The sequence below is a fragment of the Gobius niger genome, assembly GCF_951799975.1.
Source record: "Gobius niger genome assembly, chromosome: 1".
Lineage (NCBI taxonomy): Eukaryota > Metazoa > Chordata > Actinopteri > Gobiiformes > Gobiidae > Gobius > Gobius niger.
The window spans coordinates 11082702-11104080 of NC_136852.1; the positions used below are offsets into that span (position 1 = coordinate 11082702).

Genomic DNA, 21379 nt, shown 5'->3' on the forward strand with positions numbered 1-21379 from the left:
ACAATCCATTCTGGTTTTAGACAGCTTTTTTTTTCCGGTATTGAAAAGCTAAAAACTGAAATTGTTTACATGTCTTCCAATTTAATGTCTCAAAACTTCGTAATATTTGTCTTCTATGTTCAGTCCAGCTCTTCGATCAGACAGCGCGGTGCTGGGACGTGCTTCGACGGCACCACTTTCGGCTCGAACAGTAGAGGCTCAGTCGTATCCACACATTTCATCTCTAGAAGTGGACGTAGTTTGTCTGTGGCTTCAATTTGCAATTTATTTGTGCTTGGCTCAAACCGTTCAGGAAGCTCTGACTCTTCTCCAACATTTTCATCCTCAGTGTCAGACAGAACCACTATTTTTGGTTTGGACTGTGAGGAAGTAAACGCTGTCATATATTCTTCTGACTCTATATCCTCCAAATCGGGCAGGTCATCGATGCATAGTTGCTGGTTGATTGAAAGGTGGATGGTTTCGAGATCATCTACGTCTTCGTTCTCTGTCACTTGAGGCCCAGGACAATTTAGTGTTATACTTTCATCTGGTTCACTCAGGTCCTCCTTTTTGTGCAAATGCTGCAGCTTTTCGTGTTGGATTTCTCTGTTGCTAGACTCATGTTTGATTTCATTCTCCATCTTCAGTATTTCCTCTGCTTCCTGTGGAATTTTTTCTGGATTCATTTCTTCATGTTCTGGTATATTCTCCTGTTGAAAGTGGTGCTCACTTTCACCTTTCATCTGGTCTTCCTTCATCTCCACACTTGCTTCTTTCACATCTTCTGCTTCAGACTGTCCATTGTCTAGTCGGTCGTCTTCTGGACTCTGTAAAAAATCTTCTCGGGCATCCGGGCTTTGCACAAAAACTTCAACCTTCTCACTTTGTTGTGAGCTCATATTCTGATCTGGATTTTCATCTGTTGTGTCTACTGCCTCTCCTGGAAAAACACATCATTGTTTAAAATGGTTAATATCAGTGATTGCGTAAAATGAAAACATAAAAGACAAATTATTTATCTCTCCAATCATACCTCTAGTCATTCATAACTGCACCCTCTCCCCCTCTTTTCTGTTCGAGCACCCACCCATACTTGTTTGCTGTAGTTATCATCAGCTTAAAGTTAATCACATCTCCAGACTATATCTTTCTCCTGGTTGAAATTTCAGAAACCTCACCTTTCTCTTGTAGCTCACGCTGGCGTCTTCTCTCCACTGCCTTTTGCCGGAGCAGTGCCAGCCCATCCAAACTGTCTTGGATTCTCCTCCTTTCTCGAGTTTCCCACTGCTCCCTCTCGGTTCGTTCTGCTTCGAAGCCCCCAGATGCCCACGCTTCGGCACACGCCCTGTCCTTGGGGAAGACAGGACGGTCATCCAGAAAAGTGAGATGCTTGAGACGCACCATCAGTGTCTTCCTATAGTGTGGGATTTTTCTGACCACTTCATTGCCCATGAGGTTCAACACTCGGAGATCAGGCATTACTTCCAGCACAGAGAGGATTTCAGGCTCGTGCAGCAGATTGTGGGACATGTCCAGCACACTGATGGCCAAACATTCCCTGAGGTGGTCTATGTCCTCGACTGATTTCAGCTTGTTGTGGGCAATCTGAAGCGTGCTGAGCTCAGGAAGACAGGAGATGTTCTCTATGGTCTGTATGAAGTTGTTGGAGACATTCAAAGTGCAAAGCTTCTTCAGGTGATCCAGATTTTCCAGCTTGGTGAGGAGATTTTGATGAAGCAGGAGACTGCGCAGATCTGTCTGGGCATCCAGGTTCTCAATGCGTTGTAGACCATTGCTCTCTAACCAAAGACACTTCAGTCCAGTGTACTCTTCCAAGTTCTCTATAGTTGAAAAGCCCTTGAAATGCAAGTACAAAGTATCATTTAGGTAAGGAGTGACGTAAAGCTTGTGCTGCTTACAGTGGTCTTTTAGAAACTTCTTTGTCATTCGTGGTCCAGTGTTTTCCTTCTCTTCTTGCTTCATTCCTGCGTGTGGTTTTGCCGTTTCTTCTTGGTCGTTGACGTTTGCCTTGCTGTCCATATTAGTTTGGTTTGTAATAGATTGCAATTTTAAATCCCTGGCTTCCATTTGTGGCTTCAGTACAACTCCGCCTCCCTCTTTCTGAGATTTAGATGGCAAAAAATGATGTATTATTCTTAGCTACCTCGAATCAACCGTAAGCTCAGGCAGTTTCAGTTGATGTCTGTTGCTATGGTAACGCCATACACGCGCGGGCGGCGGTCCTAAAGTACCGCGTCGTAGTTGTTTCAAGTCGGACGCGTTTCACTGTGGCACTCAGCCTTCAGCGAGCAACATCATGGCTACGGGATTTCTCCTCAACCGTGCAGCGTTAGCTTTGGGAATCCACTGTCAAGGCGTTTGCAGAAATGTCAATTTCACTCAAGTGAGAGAGAAAAAGAGATGGATGAAAGCCTACGTGTATCTAATGGCAAAGAAACTGAAGATCGAAGGACCACCGCCTCCAAAACCACGGTAAGCTAGTTAGCAGGTTATTTAGCAGAGATCACCTCAAGGCCATTTCTGCAAGATCCAAATATGATTCCTTTGGGGGATATAGTTTAACATTTTACCCACAAATTTTTCATCAAAAAAGCTTTTGACAGCTGCAATACTCCAGCCGTGAAGCGGGGAATGTCGTTATGACAGGTCTTGAGTGGTTTCCTGCATGGTTTTCTATGAAGGAGATGAAATGAAAACGCTCCTGTGTAGTATAGGGTTGTACTGCAGTGTGTAACGTTAGCCTAAATTAATACTTTGTGGCTTCCTTTGAGGCATTTCTCGACACATGTTCATAATGAGTATTGCATTGTAATGTGTGATTTGGGCTACCCACATTGTTTCTGTTGGAAGGAACAGGCCACCATTTTCCCACACTGAGATATGTTTTTGCCTGACCTTAGACGAGTTGACGTACCTGTCTGGTCTTTGTGCGAGCCCTCAGTCATGCAAAACGACCAAAGATGTTGTTAGCATTTGGCCTCTCCCAATGTATTCCAAACGGGGTGAAGTTAGAAGCGACCAAGCTCTTTTCACGGGCACGTACCAAGACCAGACGGGTCCACTCGTCCAAGCTCAGGTAAGAACATATCTCAGTATGGAAAAACGGTGGCCTATTCTTTTAAGATCCCGAGATATAAAAAATAATATCCACATGCATACTTCCCTGACTGGTGTGATAAGGAGGAGGGTGATGTGGAGTAAAAAAAAAACAATTTCATATTTTACTCTTGCAGATCACAGAAGCTCAACTGGGATTATCACGCTGAGGTCCAGGCTTTCCAGAACCGTCTTCATGAGAACTTTTCTTTAGAGCTTTTAAAAAGGGCTTTTGTCAACCCGTGTTATCTTATAGCAGAGAGTGAAAGGAGACAACGATTGGGCATGGACACTAAGCTGACCGCTCTGACTCTGAAAGATAATATTGAGCTTAGTGCCAAAGGTGAAGCTATCACCAAAGAGTTTATCGCTGACTGGTGCAAGGCTTCCTACCCAAGCTTACCAGCTGATGGGGCGCAGAGTGTTGTAGATCATCTCACAGGTGTAAGCACTGTCAACTATGTTGCTACTAATATAGGCATTGAAGACCTCACCATGAGCGGAGAGTTCCCTGTTCCAAATGAGGTTCTCTATTCTACTTTCATGGCAGTGATCGGAGCGCTACAGGAGAGCAGTGGGGCCGAACGGGCAGGCTTTTTTCTCAGGGTAATTATATTTAGATAACCATAATAACATGTTAAAAGGCAAAATACTTTCCTGTGTGTATGGCTTCAAAGTGTCTTTTGTAACCTCTTGTTTCTTGTAGGATTTTCTGGTTACTCAGATGATTGGAAAGGACCTGTTTGATTTATGGACAGTGGTGAATCCTATGGGCCTTCTCACAGAGGAGCTAACAAAGAGAAATATTCCTCTGCCTGAGCCCCGCCTCATAAGGTCTGCAGGAGCAAGCACCGTGCTCCCTCTCTACTTTGTCGGCTTATACAGGTGTGTGCCTTCATTTTTTACAGTCCACTTACTTTCTTTCATATGGGTGACAACATTTGAATGGTAATAGTATTATGATTACAATGCATTTTCTCCATTGTGTTCCCTGAATCAGCGAAACGAAGCTTCTGGCTCAAGCTCCTGGAGAGACACTTGTTTCTGCTGAAGAAGAGGCAGCTCGAGTGGCCCTGCGAAAGATTTACGGCTTTGGTGAAAACCGAAAACCAATTAACTTTATTCCCCAACCGGAGCAGCAGCCAACACTTCAGGCAGTCAGTAGCAGTTAGAATGTGGATTCACTGAGTCTTCTAATAACTTGGTACATAATGTATTATAAAAAAGCAAGAACTTTTATGACAAAATGTAAATAATGTAATGAGTTTTTGGAATGTAAATATGACATTAAAAAATTGCCAAAATGTTTGTGTTTTTACTACTATACATTGACGTTTGTATTAATCCATATCTGAGATGGCAGCTGTCAGCATCCTCTATTTTAACAGATTCTTCGAATACACAATGTTGCAATACCAATTAATGTCCACCATGTAGCGCTAGTTTGTTGAAATCGGGCAAACTCTTTGTCAAAGATAATTAAATTCGTGAAGATCAAAATTGTTACTATCTTCGACTAAACCAAAAATGGCGCATCATAAAGCTTTGAGTAATGTAAATACAACTACTGCAGTTAAACTTTAATTTGATCCGTCGGGGTCTAAAAAACTGACACTGACAAATAGTCAGACAAGCATTGGCGTGATTGTAAAATGCCATTGTAATTGTTGTCTAGTCATTTTATTTTTAATGGATCACGAGTCCGGAATAAAGTTGAAATAAATAGTGAGCGGATATATCTATTTAGCAATAAGAATAAGAATAAAATTCCTTACAAAATATGTTTAATGTGTGAGTCATTGTGTGCTGATTTTTCAGTCAAAAGGATGATGCATTGCAAGCTGTGATGCATTGCAGTTACTGAGAAGTGACCATTTATATCAGTTCACAATGAAATATGTATTTTATAACGGGATTAAAACGAAAGCGGAAGTGAGTAACACTCACCATCTCGTCCTCTGCTCTCCGGTTGGACGCCTCAACTCTTGTTCGAGGAGACGCGAGGCCGCCCCACAGACCGCCCTGACTGCAGCAGCTCCCTGCCCCTCTCTCCACACACCCGGCGGCAGTTGTTAAAAAGCACAAGTCCCTCTTCTTTCTCTCTGATAGCTGCTCATCCCAACGTACCGGTTTACTATTAGCTCTACACGTCTCTCACCATGGCGGCGAGTGCGAAGCGAAAACAGGAGGAGAAACACCTAAAGATGCTTAGAGAAATGACGAGTTTGCCTCCTAATAGAAAGTGCTTTGACTGCGATCAGCGGGGCCCAACCTATGCCAACATGACGCTGGGCTCGTTCGTGTGCACCTCCTGCTCTGGTATCCTGTAAGTATCCTCATTTATTCTGTGACCTTAGTTTAGACATGGCGCAGACGGCATAACATTTTGATACCCTTCAGCCGATGATACCCCGCGATCATGGCAAGTTAGCATTATGGAGGCTAGCTAGACGTTGCATGCATACTTATCACAATCTGTGTCAGTGTGGTCTTAAGCGGTTATGCCATTGTTTTTGATGCACTGTACTGGGCGGATAGATTAGGACTATCTGTGTTAAGCACTGTTAAGTGACCACTGATCAGAGATAGCGGCTAACTTTAGCTCTCAGTGCTAGAGAGTGAACTTGCCTGTGACACTTGCAAGCTAGGTTAAGTTGTTCACCAGTACCACTGCAGCTACTAGTTGCTGGTGTAATGAAAATATCAACCCCCAAAACCCTTCATCACAAATGACAGCATGCAAGTAACTGGAGGGAAAAAACAAACAATATGTCTTTAATTAGAAATTCAGTTCTGTATCAATGTCCAACTCAAACATGTTCTGTATAGATTAGTTAAGTCTATGTGTCTGTTTATTTAGAACATATATTGTAAGTGACTGGGAGCCTTGTAGTGTAGTTGTGCAGCAAACATCTGTAGCTCAGGATTGGGGATTAGTGAAGCATTTGCACTCACCTAAAGATGGATAACCCATCTCTTTTAAACTGTAAACCGGGTCTCAGTGCATCGTGACACACTAAACTTGACTTTTGAGGGTACACTCTGAGTCAGTCAAGGACACAGTTATCCAGGGGAAAAGTCATCATAACATAGACCTACAAGTCAAAACCTGGACCCTCATAACTCAGAAAAGAGTCAGCCGGACAGGTAATGGGTGGTACCTATTACTCACCACTTAGTATGTGTTAAATATGAAAACTATTGAGTTTGTCATGTGCTTCGTTGCTTAGCATCAGGCCACCGTTTCTAATCTCTACATATATTGACTAACTATTGAATTGCGGAGATAAAAAGAGTGAATTTTTTAACATTATTGAACAGATCTTAAATATATTACTGTGTGCATTGTGTAAAATTCTGCAAAGTGAGGATTTGAGTGACCAGTGTCCATAGCTATCTTTACTGGAAAGCTGTTGTGATTGTAAGCTCAGGAAGTGGCATGGCCTCACAGCAGCTACATCAGCAACATGTGATTGTTTTTTTCATTCAGTCAAAAGGAAGTTATGAAAGTATTTCTCGTCTTATTCTTTTGCAACATTCTCAAATTGGAGATGCGGCATAACCCTTCTTTTTTGGGGGGTTCAGAGTTGTTTTTATTTTATTATTATTAGCTTTGTTATTTTGGTGTTGAAGATCAATTCACCAGGTAAAAACATGAAAGCATTTTTTTTATTTTTTTTTAAGCTTTTCAGACCACGACATTTCAGTGCACGTTTGCAACAATGAGAAGCCCGCTACGTCATTACCAAAAATCGTCACTTATAGTTGTGGTTGCTAAATGGGTGGAGCTGGAATCTGCTATGTAAACACATTCCTCATCAAGGTGGAGGCTTTCCCAAGAGGAACACCGCTCACAATGTGTCTTTATGGACAACTCCCCACAGCCCGGAAGTCACCCCCTCTTGGCGTCTTCTAAATGCGGCCGCCCCAAAATGGGAAGTGTCACTGTCACTACATCAAGAGCTGACAAGCATCCGTGAACTCTAAAGCGAGACATTGATGGCATCAGATTTTGTAAAGCAGTTGAACTCGCGCAGGGGGGGCTAGAGGCGCCATAATGTCATATTTACAAGCTATGAATGAAATACACTATTCACACTTCACCATAATCAAACAATCTTATTTAAAATTCATCTTCTTTTGATCAGTTGTGCACACAAGTCAATCAGAATCACAAGTGGGTAAATGTTTAGTGAATTGAATTTAAAGCAGATAGTGTTGCTTTAAAAATTCCTGTGATCTCATTTATGGCGCATGGCCCGTCATTGTGCCAATTGCTCATGCCCTGAAGCTGTTACAGATTGCACATAGACACAGTTTTCCCTTTGCTCGTCATATACTATAGTTTCTAGTTCATCTGTTTTTTGTTTTTTTATCCCCCCTGCAATTTGTGGCAGAGTTTGAAAATGGCTATTGGATGCTGCAAAGTCATTGTCAGTCAAGTGAATGTTTATGAGCTAACTGTTCGGTGCCGTTATTCGTCTGTCTTTTTACAGAATGAATTTGTAATGATAATCCTCATGGTCACGGCGATAAGATACTATATAGCGACAGACAGACAGACAGACAGACATTCTCTTTTGTGTCTCATGTTTGGAAGTGTTGCCTTTTGGGGTTTCTGAATTTTTTTCGTGTTTGTTTGACCTAGTTTGTTTTCATATGATTAGGATGAGATCAAGCCCCTTTTTAAAAAGTGAAATTGACATTCACTTTTGCAGTGTAAAAAGCATCAGTCACTCTTTATTTTTGAAAGTGCGGATTCCAGCAGAACACTTTTTTTGATGACTGTTTGTTTGATCCAGCAATTATTTTTATTGTATTTTTTAATCATTATTCTGACAGCTAGTTATTATTATTATTTATTTTTTTTCAAAATTGTGGCCACCTTAAGCTCCAATGATATCATTTAAGGAGGACTCTTGGCAGCTTACCACTATTCACTAATATACACCAAATGTATATTTCCTAGGGCTGGGACAAAATATCGTATCGGAACTTGGATCGCAATACTTTGTGCTGCAATACCAAGTACTTGTGTTTGGGGGCATTTTTTTTATCATGCACTCCTTTGATTTCCAGTAACAGTTACAGCACTTTGACATTTTGTGTTAAATATATCACTTGTTATAATTACTTACTGTATCGCAATACGTATCAGATCGGCCCCTGGGTATCGTGATATGTATCGGATCGCGATAAAAGTGGATCGTCCCAGCCTTGATATTTCCTGTGTCATTTTATTTGGTGTTATTGCTTTGAGTGATGTAACTTCTCTCAGCAAATGGTATATTTTTATAACCCAGATAAATACTACTCATACTAAATGTTATGATTTTCTATATTTTTTGTGTGTGCAATATCTCAATGAATCCAATTAGTAATTTCAGCTCTACTTAATAGCCGCACTGCACTGTTAGATCCGATGTGTGGTCAACACAAGAACAAATTTTGAACAGGGAAGTGGTGTTGAATAATTAATCACTCGGGTCTAGTATTACACTGTCTTTACAGGACTCCTATGTGTGACATACTGTAGACGTCGAAGCTTTCCAAACAACTAAAGTTGACTTTGCCGCCCCTAGTATTTGATTTAAAGTGACATTTTTTAAGTTATGAGTACTACTCACTACATAACTGTGAAAGGAAGGGTTCAACCTACCCATTTCTTATTCGTTCTTATTGTTCTTAAACTGTATAACATCTCAACTCCAAAGTACCTCAGACTTGACTTTGCTGAGAGCGGGACATCACCGTCTCGTCTCCATGGAGATGTTGCAGGATGTTCGGAGCTACTTGGTTTGTTATTTTGAGGCAAGAATATATTGCGAGAACTAATATTATTTATCAAAAAAATGCAACCAGAAGTACTTTAGAGAAATATTGATCCCAAAAGTATATTATTTGTCTGATGTGAAATGTCGATCTAGAAATTATTGTGACAGGCCTATATGTTCACTTATGTTTTGAATTTATAAAAGTTTGGTTGATATCATGGCATTTTGCAACATATAACCTGGAGTGTGGCTTTAAAATGGGCAAATGTATAATTTTTGTGTGTGCGCATATGTATATTTTGTGTAATATGAAATGTTTATTAACAATGTGCCTTTCAGTTTTGGTTGACACGTTCCCTCTTTGATCCCAGAAGATCTCATGCTCTGCTGCTTTTCCTATTTTACATAAGCAAATATTTGCTAACTGTGTGTTTTTGCACTTTGAAGGTCACAGAGAAGCCAAACGAGTTATACATTCATTTCAAATAGAGCTTGTGTTTTGGTAAAACTCGTTTTAATTTAAGCAGTACCATGGGGCATACTGATATAGCGGTCTGAATGCTGACCTTGAGACTAAAAAGACAGGGACCTTGTAACCACATTAGCTCCTGCTTACTCATGGATCCAGAATAAACAGTCAAGCGGCTCACGAGCTTAATATAAAAACCACTGAAGGCTGTTTTCGACCCATTACAATCACCATTTTTAACTCTGGAGCTGTGACCTCCCCAGTGAAAAACGACTTGTGTGGGCCCATGGGCGTCACTATAATGAACGTTTCTATTCAGGAGGCAGTTATATCAATGGGGTTCGGGAAGCCAAATCTTCCACCCACATTCAGAGCCTTTTAATTTCCTTCTATTGTCATGACAGCTTTAATTGTATTGTCTTGTGAAGGCCCATCACAATAACTACTTCTCTGATCATCAACGCATCATTAAATGTTTTGAATGGATATATTTCGGGCTAAGTCCTTATCAGTATAAACTTCAATGTATAATGTCAGTTTAGCCCTGGTGTTTGAAGCACTGATCATAACGCTGACTATCACCAGCAATAAAATAAACGCATTAACGGTGATTTTAGGCTATGCCCGTCGACCCACAGTTATTATCTGGTCTCGTGTTCACTGCACTGCACCAAGTCATAAATTGCTGCTGACCTCCTTGTTTCTTTGCCCGCAGACGAGGTCTAAACCCCCCCCACAGAGTCAAGTCCATCTCTATGACGACCTTCACGCAATCAGAAATCGAGTTCCTACAGAAACACGGCAACGAGGTGAGTGGTTACGGTGTGAAGAAGCTCATTTTCTTGCGCCTCACTTTTTGTTCAATTTATTTATAAAATGTGGTGCCGGTGGACATGGATTAAGATAACAAGGGAACAGCCAGACATACCAAAAACGACAATAACTTCTGTAAACTAAATGGCATGATAAAAGTGGTTACAAAAAGAGGGAAAATATCGACTAAAGAAGCAGACAGAAACAAAAGGAAACGGTAACTAAGGGAGTGTCAGGGCAGATTCAGAAACTAACCTTAACAGTGCACAGGATCTCACCACTTTAGTTCCTGGTCTCTTCCCAAGAGTTTTGCAATGTGTTTCATCTCGATGCTCCTGCGCCCAGATTCTCCCGTCCTCAAAAAGTGATCCTACCACACTCTCTGAGTCTTCACAGACATGAATTTCACATTATACAACTGTCACACGGGAAAGCATGTGATTCTTGCTTTAATTTAGCAGGTTTTTTTTTTATATTTTAGTCTTTAAATATTGAAATAAAAAACATTTCAAACATGGCAGGTACTGTAGCAGCTGGTATACTATGAATAACTGTGAAGAAGAAGAAGAAGAAGAAGTAGTAGTAGTATGGAAATCTAGTACTGCATTTTCCGGACTATAAACCGCACCAGCCAAAAAATGCATAATGAAGAACAAAAAATTATATATAAGTTGCTACCTGGGCATGGAGGCGTAATTGCACCGTTGACAAGCCTCTCCCGGCAGCACGTTGTTCAAGCATCCATTTGCGAACTCGTTCCTCTAGCCGTGGCCATCGAGCTTTTAGCCCGTGAGTCGCTTTTTTTGTTTTCTTCATTGCAGTAAGAGTAACCTCCGCTTTTCACCAGACCCTCACAAGTTTCTCGCCCACTCCAAACTTTCTTTCTGCTGCTCGATTACCGTTTATTTTATATTTACAGTGGTACAGGAGTAGCAGATACTGGTACACAAGCCCTCTCGCTGCTGTCAGTGTGAAAATAACAAACATGTGAAATTAGATATTTTGATCAATAAGTCGCACCCCCAGCCAAACTATGAAAACAAAGTGTGACTTATAGTCCGGAAAATACAGTACTTGTTGTTGGACTTGTTCAGAAAGCTAGGTTACGACTGTCGGAGAGCTGGGACAGACACGACTTTTCTTTTAAGTGGTACCAATATATTAAACATCAAAGTGGACATACAAACTAATAGGACATTGCTCAATAGCTCAATAGCTAATCTAGTCATTTTTTTTTTTAAATGACTAGACATTTGTTCAGACCTGTGGACTTTGGGGCAGGCAGTACTCCATTCTATTCTTGACAAACAATATGCTCTGAAGATTAGGATATGAGAATGCTATAAAGTATTCTCCTCATGTCATAATTAAAGGACCACATTATTGTTAAAAGGATAAAAGAGCATCATTCAATCTATTTCCAGTAAATGGAAGACAAAATGGCGCAATGCCGCATGGGAGGCACAGTCCATTAAAAGCGGCCAGGAGAGACTCAAGGTTGACTCAAGGTACTCTTCCCAGGCTGCTTTATCTATTCTGCCGCTTTTGGGGTTTCAGTTTCACACCTGAGGAGATGCAGATGAGAAGGCGTGCAGCCAAATGTTAAAAGTGAAGTTTAGTTCCAGACAAGCTCAACCACAAAAGCCACAGTAGCAGAAAGTCACCTCTGGTTTGAGCAATGCAGCAAACCATTTGGCACGTACACATCCACTAGCATTTACAGTTTGGGGAATACATGAAGGCTGCATGAGAGAAAAAGCTGATAACTGTCTTGTGTTTTCTGATAACGGTATGCGTGTAACATTTTAGATAAGATACATGATTAATTTTTGGCCTTTTGTCCCTTTTTAAGGTTTGTAAACAGATTTGGCTGGGCCTGTATGACGACAGAACCTCCTCAGTGCCAGACTTCAGAGAACCACAGAAAGTGAAAGAGTTTCTTCAAGAAAAATACGAGAAGAAACGATGGTGAGTTAATTTTTAATCAAAGAGCCCCCTCCCCGGTGTGCAGAGAGATGCTCCGTCGGCATGTGTGCGCAGCGTTGTCTGCTGTTGTTTACCCCTCTGCTTTGGAATGTGTCACACAGCTCCTAGCGGCAAGCCTCAAGCAACAAGCTTGCAACGCTAAATGTAGGTCATGATGGACAGACTTGGAAAGGTTGTATTCTATTGGTGCTTTGAGTTACATTTCACACACTCGAATCCAAAGACGGAGGATAATATTGCGCCTTTTTGACTGGAATGGCTCAAGATTGGCAGTAGCCACGCGTCTCTGCCTCAACCTGTCGCTACTTGCTCTGGAAATTCTCAACTGCATGGGGTTTTCTGCCTAAAATGCATAGTCTGGCAATGGGTCATTAAAGTAATTGTAAGTTTTTAAATCATACCTTGAGATTCACACAATAGACTGGGCTGCGGTATGTGCTTTTTGTCATTGTTTCAAGCCCATGGTTTTCAAACTGTGTGATTTTATTTGAGATGATGAAATATAAAACCGTGTTTCCACAGGGCATTGAAAAGCATTGAAGCATTAAAAGCATTGAATTGGATTGACACTGGCATTAAATCAAAATTTAATGGAAAATTATGACATAGCTCAATGATTTTTACTGTATAAATTCATTGAAAATAAAACATATAGGGTTGCAGTTTTGACTGAAATTGTCCACATGTTTGATGAAATGTCTGGAAATCTTCAGAAATGTTCAGTTTTCTTTCTGCGTTTGTGTCATTAAAGTGCATTCAAATGGTGTTAAAAAGCATTGCATTTGACTTACTTCTTATATGAACCGTATAAACCCTATAAATGTAAAGTTTGTTTGTAGTTTTGGTCACCTTTAAATCGTTTTGTCTATAATATTTCACTGTATTCACTTGGGCTGAGGAAAAAAGCTTTATTACGGTCTCGAGTATTGCTGTATTTCACAAAACTATTTCAACACTTAACATTCCTTCAGTATTTACATCTATTTGTCAAGACAAGACCTTTCCTAAATCAGTACACAAGGCTAAAATGGAGCTAAATGTGGAAAGCCAGACTAATATAGAGCTTATTTTTAAGATGAGCTATTTTGAGATGCTGTGGCTTCTTGCAGTATGGATTTTTTTGTTTGTTTGCTTTAATGTTTTATTGAGCGAGACCGTAACTTCCAAATGTCACACTGATATTTCACCCCGCACAATTTGTCGATAATGACTTCCCTAAATGTCTCTAATTTTGTCGGGCTCATAGGTGGGTGCCTCCAGAACAGGCCAAAGTAGTCGCTTCAGTCCACGCCTCCATCTCGGGCTCGTCGAACAGCAGCACGAGCAGCACCCCCGAGGTCCGGCCCCTCAAGGCGCTGCTGGGAGACTCTGCGCCCACGCTACACCTCAACAAGAGCACCCCGCCCAACCAGGTCAGAGAAATATGGGCTTTACATTTTTAATATGTTAACCCCCGCCTTTACCGAACACATTTTCTCCAGTTCAGCTTTACTCAAATTTAAGAGCTTATCGACTGGAGCTTACAGCCTCCAGGCCAGTGTAATACTTTTTCATCACTTTTTTTGTCGCCTGTTCCTTTGCGTTTTTGTCGCTCTTTTGTAACTGTTTTCTTTAACTTTTTTGTTGCTTTACATACATTTTTTTGTTGCTGTTTTTTGCTATTTTGTAGCTTTTTTTGTCTCGCGTTTTGTTGCTTTGCCATCACTTTTTTGTCGCCTGCTTATTTTGTAACTGTTTTGTTGCGTTTTGCTCTTTTGTTTGTTTCCATTCATTTTTGGCGCCTGTATTTTGCATTTTTGGCTCTTTTTTGTCGCCTGTTTTGTTGCTTTTTCTACCACTTTTTTGCCGCGTTTTTCTTTTTTGATGGTTTTCATTCATTTTTTTTGTTTTGTTTTTGACGCTCTTTTGACGCTTTTTTTTTAAGCTTTTAGATTTGTCCAAAATTTAAATGGAGAAAATGTGTTAAGGCGGGGTTTAGAGGATAAGACAGGACCTCCATCTAGGCCTGTCACGATAACAAATTCGATATATTGAGGCAGGAAAGTATCGCGATAAACGATATTATTGACTCTTAACGATACTAGATACTGTCAACTCTCAGGCATAAAAATTACAGTAAACCTTTGTTCTGAAAGTGCATCATCATATCCTAAAATACCACACGAGCTTGTTTTATGAGGAAAAAATAGGGGGAATGCTAAATGTACAGGCGATAAATATGGAGCCTAAAATGTATCATTTATCTATTATTATAGAACGATAAGTCGATATAGTAATTATCATGACAGCCCTAGCTCTACCCCGTTTCGGCAATACCTGAAGGAGGGAAAAAAAAGTAGTGCAAATCACATAACGTGAATTCAAGGAGAGGATTAGAATTTTCACTAATGGGGACTCCTTTGTGATCCATAATAACGCATTGCAGAGTCATCTTTTGGGATTTACTGACCTAAATGCTCCCCTTCCCCCTGACAGTCCCCCGTAGTGAGCCGAGGACATGCCCATCCGCAGCAGTTCCATGACAAGAAGTTCGACCTCCTCAGTGACTTGGGCGGAGACATCTTCGCGGGCCCGCCGAACGTCAACGCCGGCGCCAACTCCAGCTTTGCCAACTTTGCACATTTCAACAGTCACTCAAGTAAGAAGAATCTCCCTGACTTCTATGTAAAGCTAATGATACACGGGGAGTAGGGACACCCCAGATGTTGGGCCACTTTTCACCATAAATGCAAAGCGTGACTGTAAAACTATCCTTGGAACAATGGACAGACGCTCATCTCCATGGTAACTAATGATACATAAAGCTATTAGTGTTTTCTTCCTTCATGCTGCGTAATGTCGTCTCATTTCCTCTTTTATTGAGCCATAAACAGTCGCCTTATTCCAGAAATATAAGCATAGAACTTGCGTATTATTAGAGGTGGGGAATATAATCTTTTTGAAGTTTGACTAAATCGACAGTAACTAAAAAGCTCCATAAACATAGGGTATAATGTGCTATTTTGCTTAAATTGCACATTTCTGTTGGTTTGCCAAAAAATGCTCTCAAGCCAAGTCCTAAAACAAATGACAATCCACTTACTGTACATCGACATCACCCACACCACGACCTATATTGCCTATACCATCCTTGTAAACACCATGGGCGTAGGTTTGCCTGCTGTCTCAACATGTCTCATATTAAGATCCCTCTCACTGTGCGATCACAGAGGGATGAAGCTACTTTAAACTTGGAAAGAAGGGGCTCTGCATTCATTTTATCACCTTTTTTTTTACGTGTTGATTGTATGCACTGAGACCATCAAACAGTTAGATACAGGGTTTCAGGGGCATTATAAAATTTGATTAAATATGCCAAAAGTAAGGCTTTAAAAGTCAATAAAATGCGGAAAATTGGATTCAAACTGGCATTGAATCTTTTTCCTTTGAGGAAATACCCACAAAAATGACATTGCTCAACTATTTTCACTGCATACATTTGTCCCAAACACAAAAACTATGGTCTAAAACCAATCAAGCTTCAGTTCTGACTGAATTTCACGATCTTTTGCTCAAAAGTTGCCCGTTGTGCCATATTCCCTCCATTCCCCTCATTCCCCTGTTTGATGAAATGTTTACGAATCTTAAAAAAGTTAATATGCCACAATTTCTTGCATTTGTGGCATTAGAATTATAGTATTTAGGAATTCAATTGGCATTAAAAAGTGACTTGCTGCCACCCATAGAAACCCAGTGGTTACAATCCGTAGATTAAAGTACATACGCATATGTACGTGTTCGGCAGAAACATGCGATGTCTGTGTTTGCTTTTTAGTTTTAGTGAGCGATGTTCTGCCTGTGCCCTTGTTTCCTGATTGAAAAGAGAAATATTGGCTCATGAAGAGACTAAATTTTAGCCACATAAATATTACAAAGTAAAGACAATTGTGTATTTAATATCGGAAGGCAGACCTACACCCTCGACATATACACTCTGTAAAATCATCCCAATCACTGTTTTTACCATGTGATCATATTCGTTATCATCCATAGCTGTGTGTTAGTCATGTGTCATCAGCTTCCGCGTGACGTCTCACCCATTGTTTTTCTGTGTTCCATTCTGTGTCTCATTGTGTGTTCCGTCCTGTCCCTCCATCCACCCCCAGCGCCTCAAAACCCCAGTGCAAATGCAGACTTTGCTAACTTTGACACATTCGGGAACACCGCTGGCTCATCAGGTGGTTTCCCCACTGCTCCCTCTGCTCCATTTCCAGCTGCAAGCACAGGTACAGTCAGCATACCACAATGACAGATGATTAGCATACGCAAAGTAGCATTCTGGATGTAACTCTTTCCTTCTTCCTTGTCTAACTATTTTATATCCCCCATTGTCTTTCCAGTCATGCTCTAACCAATGTTATGGTTGACATGTTTGCACCACACTTTTCTTGCAAACTGTCCTTTCTCTATATGTTTAACTTGGCAATGAACTTCTGGTGGAAGCATGGAGCATGGAATCTTAAAAAGCTCCTCTTCTTCAAACCTTTTATGTGTTTCTCTATAGATCAGTTAGTTAGTTACATTGACATTGATTGTCCTTTTTCTATGGTTTGTTCTAGTTCATAATCACGCGGCAGAGGTACTAAAAAAGTAGTTCTAAATGTAAATGGTTCCTTCTCTTTAGAGCCACTGCATTATTATTTACAATGATTTCATTATGCTATAGTTTTTTTCTCACTGCTTGTTATTTATTTTTCTTTTTTCATTTGTCTGTCCACTTTTCCTGATTGTGCTTCATTGCTTCATTTTTTTTCTGTCCCTTTTCACGTTGGTTTTGGCTGCCAGCCTACACTGTGCTCTCATCCAGCCACAGTATGGGTGAGTTTGGCACAGCTCTGCCTCTTCAGCTGGCACACAGTAAGTCTTGCCCCCTTGCTTTGAGCCAGTGTTTGGTGCTGTGATCCTTTCCTCTCTAATCGTGCGTGCGCATGTGACTGTTTCAACTCCTCTGTAACACAACTACAAAATGGTGTCTGTCGAGCAAAACGTTTATTTGGAATCAATTGGGCTGAAATGTAGAAGAGTTAATGTGCTTCGTTAGTCTGTCGTAAAGCCTTTATAAGTTATCTGGTCTATATGTAGTAGTTAAATACTGCTCTGTAGGCACTAGGCAGATTATTTCCATGTGGCTAACTGCTAACTGTGGAGAATAATTTACCAATATGTTTCTTAATTTATAGCCAGCCTTTTGCAGGCTGACACCATGCCTGTCTTATTTTATTAACACTTTGTTGCAGCCTCCTCTGTCCTTCTAAATTTCAAAAATCGACTTTATTCAGGACACCACATACGGTTCCCTTCGTGACTTTTAATTTCTCTTTTTTACACAGGTAGCGCTTCAGGGGGACTAGCAAATGCCAATTTTGCAAATTTTGACAACTTCCCCAAATCGTGTAGTGCTGACTTTGGATCCTTCAGTTCCTCCTCCCAGAGTAACTCCACAGGAGCTGACACAGAAGCTGCACAGAGTGCTAATGTCCCTGGTGATAGATACGCAGCGCTGGCTGACCTGGATAACATGTTTAGCTCTGGCATACCGGAGCCAGGTAAACTACTACTGCCTAGCCTGTATTAGACACGGCAAACAGAAAAATCAGTCTCACTGAAAAACCGTTAGAAGAACATAGAGAGTGCAGCATTTGAGCTGAAGAGTCTGCCACTCCCGCTAGAATTGTAAAGATGGTTTTACAATTTCAAGAAACAAAATTCACTATGTAGCTTTTTAAGAAACAGGGAAATTACCCTGTTTTAGAATTGTCTAAAAATAAAAAGAGCCACTGGTAAAAAAAAAAAAATGTATTTTCTCAAAAATCAATATGTTCATTTTCTAACCATTAAACTGTTGTCATTTTTAGTAGGTTGAACATGGCAGCCATCTTGGGGTCTTGTTTCATTTGTCGTTAGTATTAGTTTAACCTGGTTCTTTTCTGCTTGTACTTCAGGAGGTGGTATTCCCAGTGGCACGACCACCACCGCTGTAGCAGCAGCAGCAGCAGGAGCCACACCCCAGATCCCTGTGGCCGGAGGAGACCGTTATGCTGCTTTAGCCGCGCTGGACACTGTGTTCAGCACATCAGCCCCTCCCACCAGTGTCTACAACACCACCAGCACCTCTCATGGGTGAGCGTTAAAAGTGCATAAGTGTATATTCTCTCTACTTCTTCTTATGAACCACTTATTATCACTGCAGGAGTGTATTTGCTTCAGAGAGTGGGGCACCGTCAGCTCAACCCCAGCAGGCTATGGCCGGCATGCCTCCGGGATTTGGAGGTTAGTAAACTCTGAAACTGTGTTCTAAAGGGCTCCACTATAAACTAGAAAAGCTGTGATCACAGTATATTTTTTTGACAATGATTTTTCCATATCGCATTAAATTAAGCTGTATAATAATTTCAACAAAGATTTGCAGCTTTTTACTAACAGACCCTTAAATGAAATGATCTCATGTACATATTACAGTATGTTTTACACAAATGACCGAAGAGGCTATTGTCACAATGACCTTGCATGCACATAGTGTGATATTAATTTTATGGTGAGTGTTTCGCTATAACCAGGCTCATCTTTATTTTGTATAAATAAAATATAAATTCAAAATGAAAACCTGTTCAGTCTTAAAATATTTAACAAGGCAAAATTCACTCAGGATTTTAACTATTTCGCCTCAGTCTCTGAGCTTAGTCTTATTGTTTAGCTTTGTACTGGTTTACTTTGGTGGAGGTTAGATTTTGTTGACTCAGTTTGGCTCACAGTAGTAAATAATGATATTTGATAGATGCTAGTGTGTTATATAATATAATAATCAAACGTTTGGGCACCCCTGTAAATTTTCATGATTTTCCTTTTATAAATCATTGGTTGTCTGGATAAGAAATTTCAGTTAAATATATCATATGTTCGAGACATATAGGAGATGTTTTGAAAAGAAGAATGGTCCAACATACCTACCACCAGAATCTGCAGAGTTAATTTATGCACATGCCTAATTTTGTTGAAATAATTCTTGCACACTTTCCATAATTCATATAAACTTTATTTCACTTCTCAAAAATCACTGATATACTGATATATGATATATGATATATTTAACTGACATTTCTTATCCAGACAACCAATGATTTATGAAGGAGAATCATGAACATTTACAGGGGTGCCCAAACTTTTGTATACCACTGTATCCTGAGTTTTCCACACCAAAACCTGCCCTTTTCTTCCCCCAGCTCAGTCAACTAACCCTTTTGTAGCTGCTGGCATTGGTCCTGCTGCTGGTCCGACCAACCCCTTTCAGAGCAATGGCAGAGCAGCGGCTGTGGCAGCAGCAGGTACGATCATCTGCGCCAGAACCACACACTGACCCACACTATTTAAGACTGACAGCAACTTATTTAGATATATTTGTCTTACTGTTGCTGGCTTACTGGACAGGTGTGATGGGGTTCCTACAGGGGCAGGTTTTGCCTCCCCACATTGGTAGGTCCATGGTGCACTTTGTCTCCACGTTGCTGCGCTTTTATTAATTTATTTAAGATCTTGTCTTTACATTTCCACTGTTTTATCTATAAACTGTCGTGACTAACTATAGACATTCAAGGTCATCCCTTGGAGGTAAAAATTGCCTTTCTGACGACCGCTTCTTTGTAGTTTTTAAAGGCAATTATTACTGTATCCTTGTCCTAATGCGTTTGTGGGTGATTAAGTAATCTTGCTTTTGCAGTTTACTCACTCTTGGCTTTAGGATTTTATTGGTTTGCACTTTGACTCACTCTATCAAATCATTTAACACGCTCTAACTTGCTAATAATTTCTCGTGCTGTATGTGTTGCAGCCTCCTTTGGCACTGCCTCCATGAGTATGCCCTCTGGATTCGGGAACAATGCAGGCTTCAACCTTCCAACCAGTTTTAGTGGAACCTTTCAGCAACAGTTTCCTGGCCAAACTCCCTTTCCTCAACCTCCAGCATATCCACAACAACCAAATGGTAAGGTTTGTCTGTCTCCTATACATTATTTAATTCTAATATTGTTTTAAACCCCATGCACATTTTTCAGGCGGTTATCCAGGATTTGCTCAAGCAAAACCTATGGTGACTCCATTTGGGCAGACCATGGCTGGACCTATGCTTTCTAGTAATCCATTCCTTGTAAGTATGAAAACTCTTGCCACTGCACAGTAGAGCAGATATAGATTTAATGGAAAGAGACTGTATTTATTTAGCCAGTCATACGCTTTCCGTACTGCTGTTCATAAGTCTGCCTCTAGGCCTTTAAGTTCCCTCCTGATTTTTTTTTTCCTCTCATTCTTTATCCAAACAATGGTCATGGCTCGGTTTTCCTAAGCTCTGCTACCTTTAGCTTTGCAACATCAAATAATAGTGTTTATAATGTAACCTCTGTTATTTAATTATGCTTGTTCTGTTCCAAAGACATTTTCTAAACATGCCTTTTTTTCCTCAGGGTGCTGGGCCATCTGTGCAGTATCCGGCCGGAGGCTCCTCCACAAACCCCTTCTTATAGTGATCCGTGCAGACGGGCTTCACTACAGGGTCAACTTTGGCGCGCTTGCACCTATTGCACTGTTTTGTTTTACAAGTAGCTTTAAAGAAACAATGTTTGTAAGACTTTGTATTTTCTAAGACAGTGTGTCACAGATGAGGGCGTGCACGGGTCTAAGGCTACCAGACAAAGTGATGGTGTGTGGGGGAGAGGTTGATCCCCTCCTCCTTATTGAACCTGTGAACTGGCTTCCACTGAGCCGCAATGTATAATCAAAATGGCTGAAACTTAAGTTATTGCAAACCGTACATTATATTCATTATGCTGCATTTCTTCTGTACATATTTTGCAAGGAAATATTCTCTTGTGCATATCAGTATTTGTATCCAAGACACATTGTTAGGGCGGAACTTTTTCCTCAAAGCTAACGGGAACTGCCAGTTAATGTATTAAAAAAAAAACATATTTTAAGCTGTGCTCACTTGAGAAAAAGACTGTTTATTGTGAAAGTTAAAGGTGAAAGCTGTGAGTGCTGCGTCGGGAAGGGGCAGGAGTCTCCCTTCTTTGTGCAAATACAATGTTTCTTAACTACAAGACCAACCATGCTCAGGTGGGAAACCAGAATTGCTGATGAACTGAAAACCACTTTCATTCGGTGTTAGAGACTTTTAAGTTAATGTGTAAATATATACATTATATATTGAAAT

At 40.6% G+C, this 21379-nt stretch overlaps 3 protein-coding genes across 4 annotated transcripts; 2 read left to right on the forward strand and 1 right to left on the reverse strand.

Annotated features, from left to right (window-relative positions):
- Positions 1-16: 16 nt before the first annotated feature.
- On the reverse strand, positions 17-2196 carry dnaaf1 (dynein axonemal assembly factor 1). The gene is made up of 2 exons (XM_079563161.1): positions 1161-2196; positions 17-922 (listed from the first exon to the last, which is right to left on the reverse strand). Exons 1-2 carry the CDS (start codon positions 2068-2070, stop codon positions 120-122), a joined length of 1713 nt encoding a protein of 570 aa, XP_079419287.1. The 5' UTR covers positions 2071-2196; the 3' UTR covers positions 17-119.
- A 47-nt stretch (positions 2197-2243) lies between these two features.
- On the forward strand, positions 2244-4395 carry mrpl44 (mitochondrial ribosomal protein L44). Its single transcript, XM_079563171.1, has 4 exons — positions 2244-2475; positions 3237-3705; positions 3806-3984; positions 4100-4395. Exons 1-4 carry the CDS (start codon positions 2300-2302, stop codon positions 4269-4271), a joined length of 996 nt encoding a protein of 331 aa, XP_079419297.1. The 5' UTR covers positions 2244-2299; the 3' UTR covers positions 4272-4395.
- Positions 4396-5066: 671 nt separating this feature from the next.
- Positions 5067-21354, forward strand: agfg1a (ArfGAP with FG repeats 1a). Of its 2 annotated transcripts, XM_079574333.1 has the most exons (14): positions 5067-5425; positions 10058-10151; positions 12008-12123; positions 13388-13553; positions 14617-14779; positions 16287-16406; positions 17511-17726; positions 18123-18300; positions 18371-18450; positions 19401-19502; positions 19606-19650; positions 20006-20158; positions 20229-20320; positions 20634-21354. In XM_079574333.1, the coding sequence occupies exons 1-14, from the start codon at positions 5259-5261 to the stop codon at positions 20691-20693; spliced, it is 1752 nt and encodes a 583-aa protein (XP_079430459.1). In that variant the 5' UTR covers positions 5067-5258; the 3' UTR covers positions 20694-21354. The 2 variants fall into 2 exon arrangements, with proteins under 2 accessions (XP_079430459.1, XP_079430460.1); XM_079574334.1 differs by lacking the exon at positions 19606-19650 and having other exon boundaries at positions 20634-21352.
- The last annotated feature ends 25 nt before the right edge of the window (positions 21355-21379 follow it).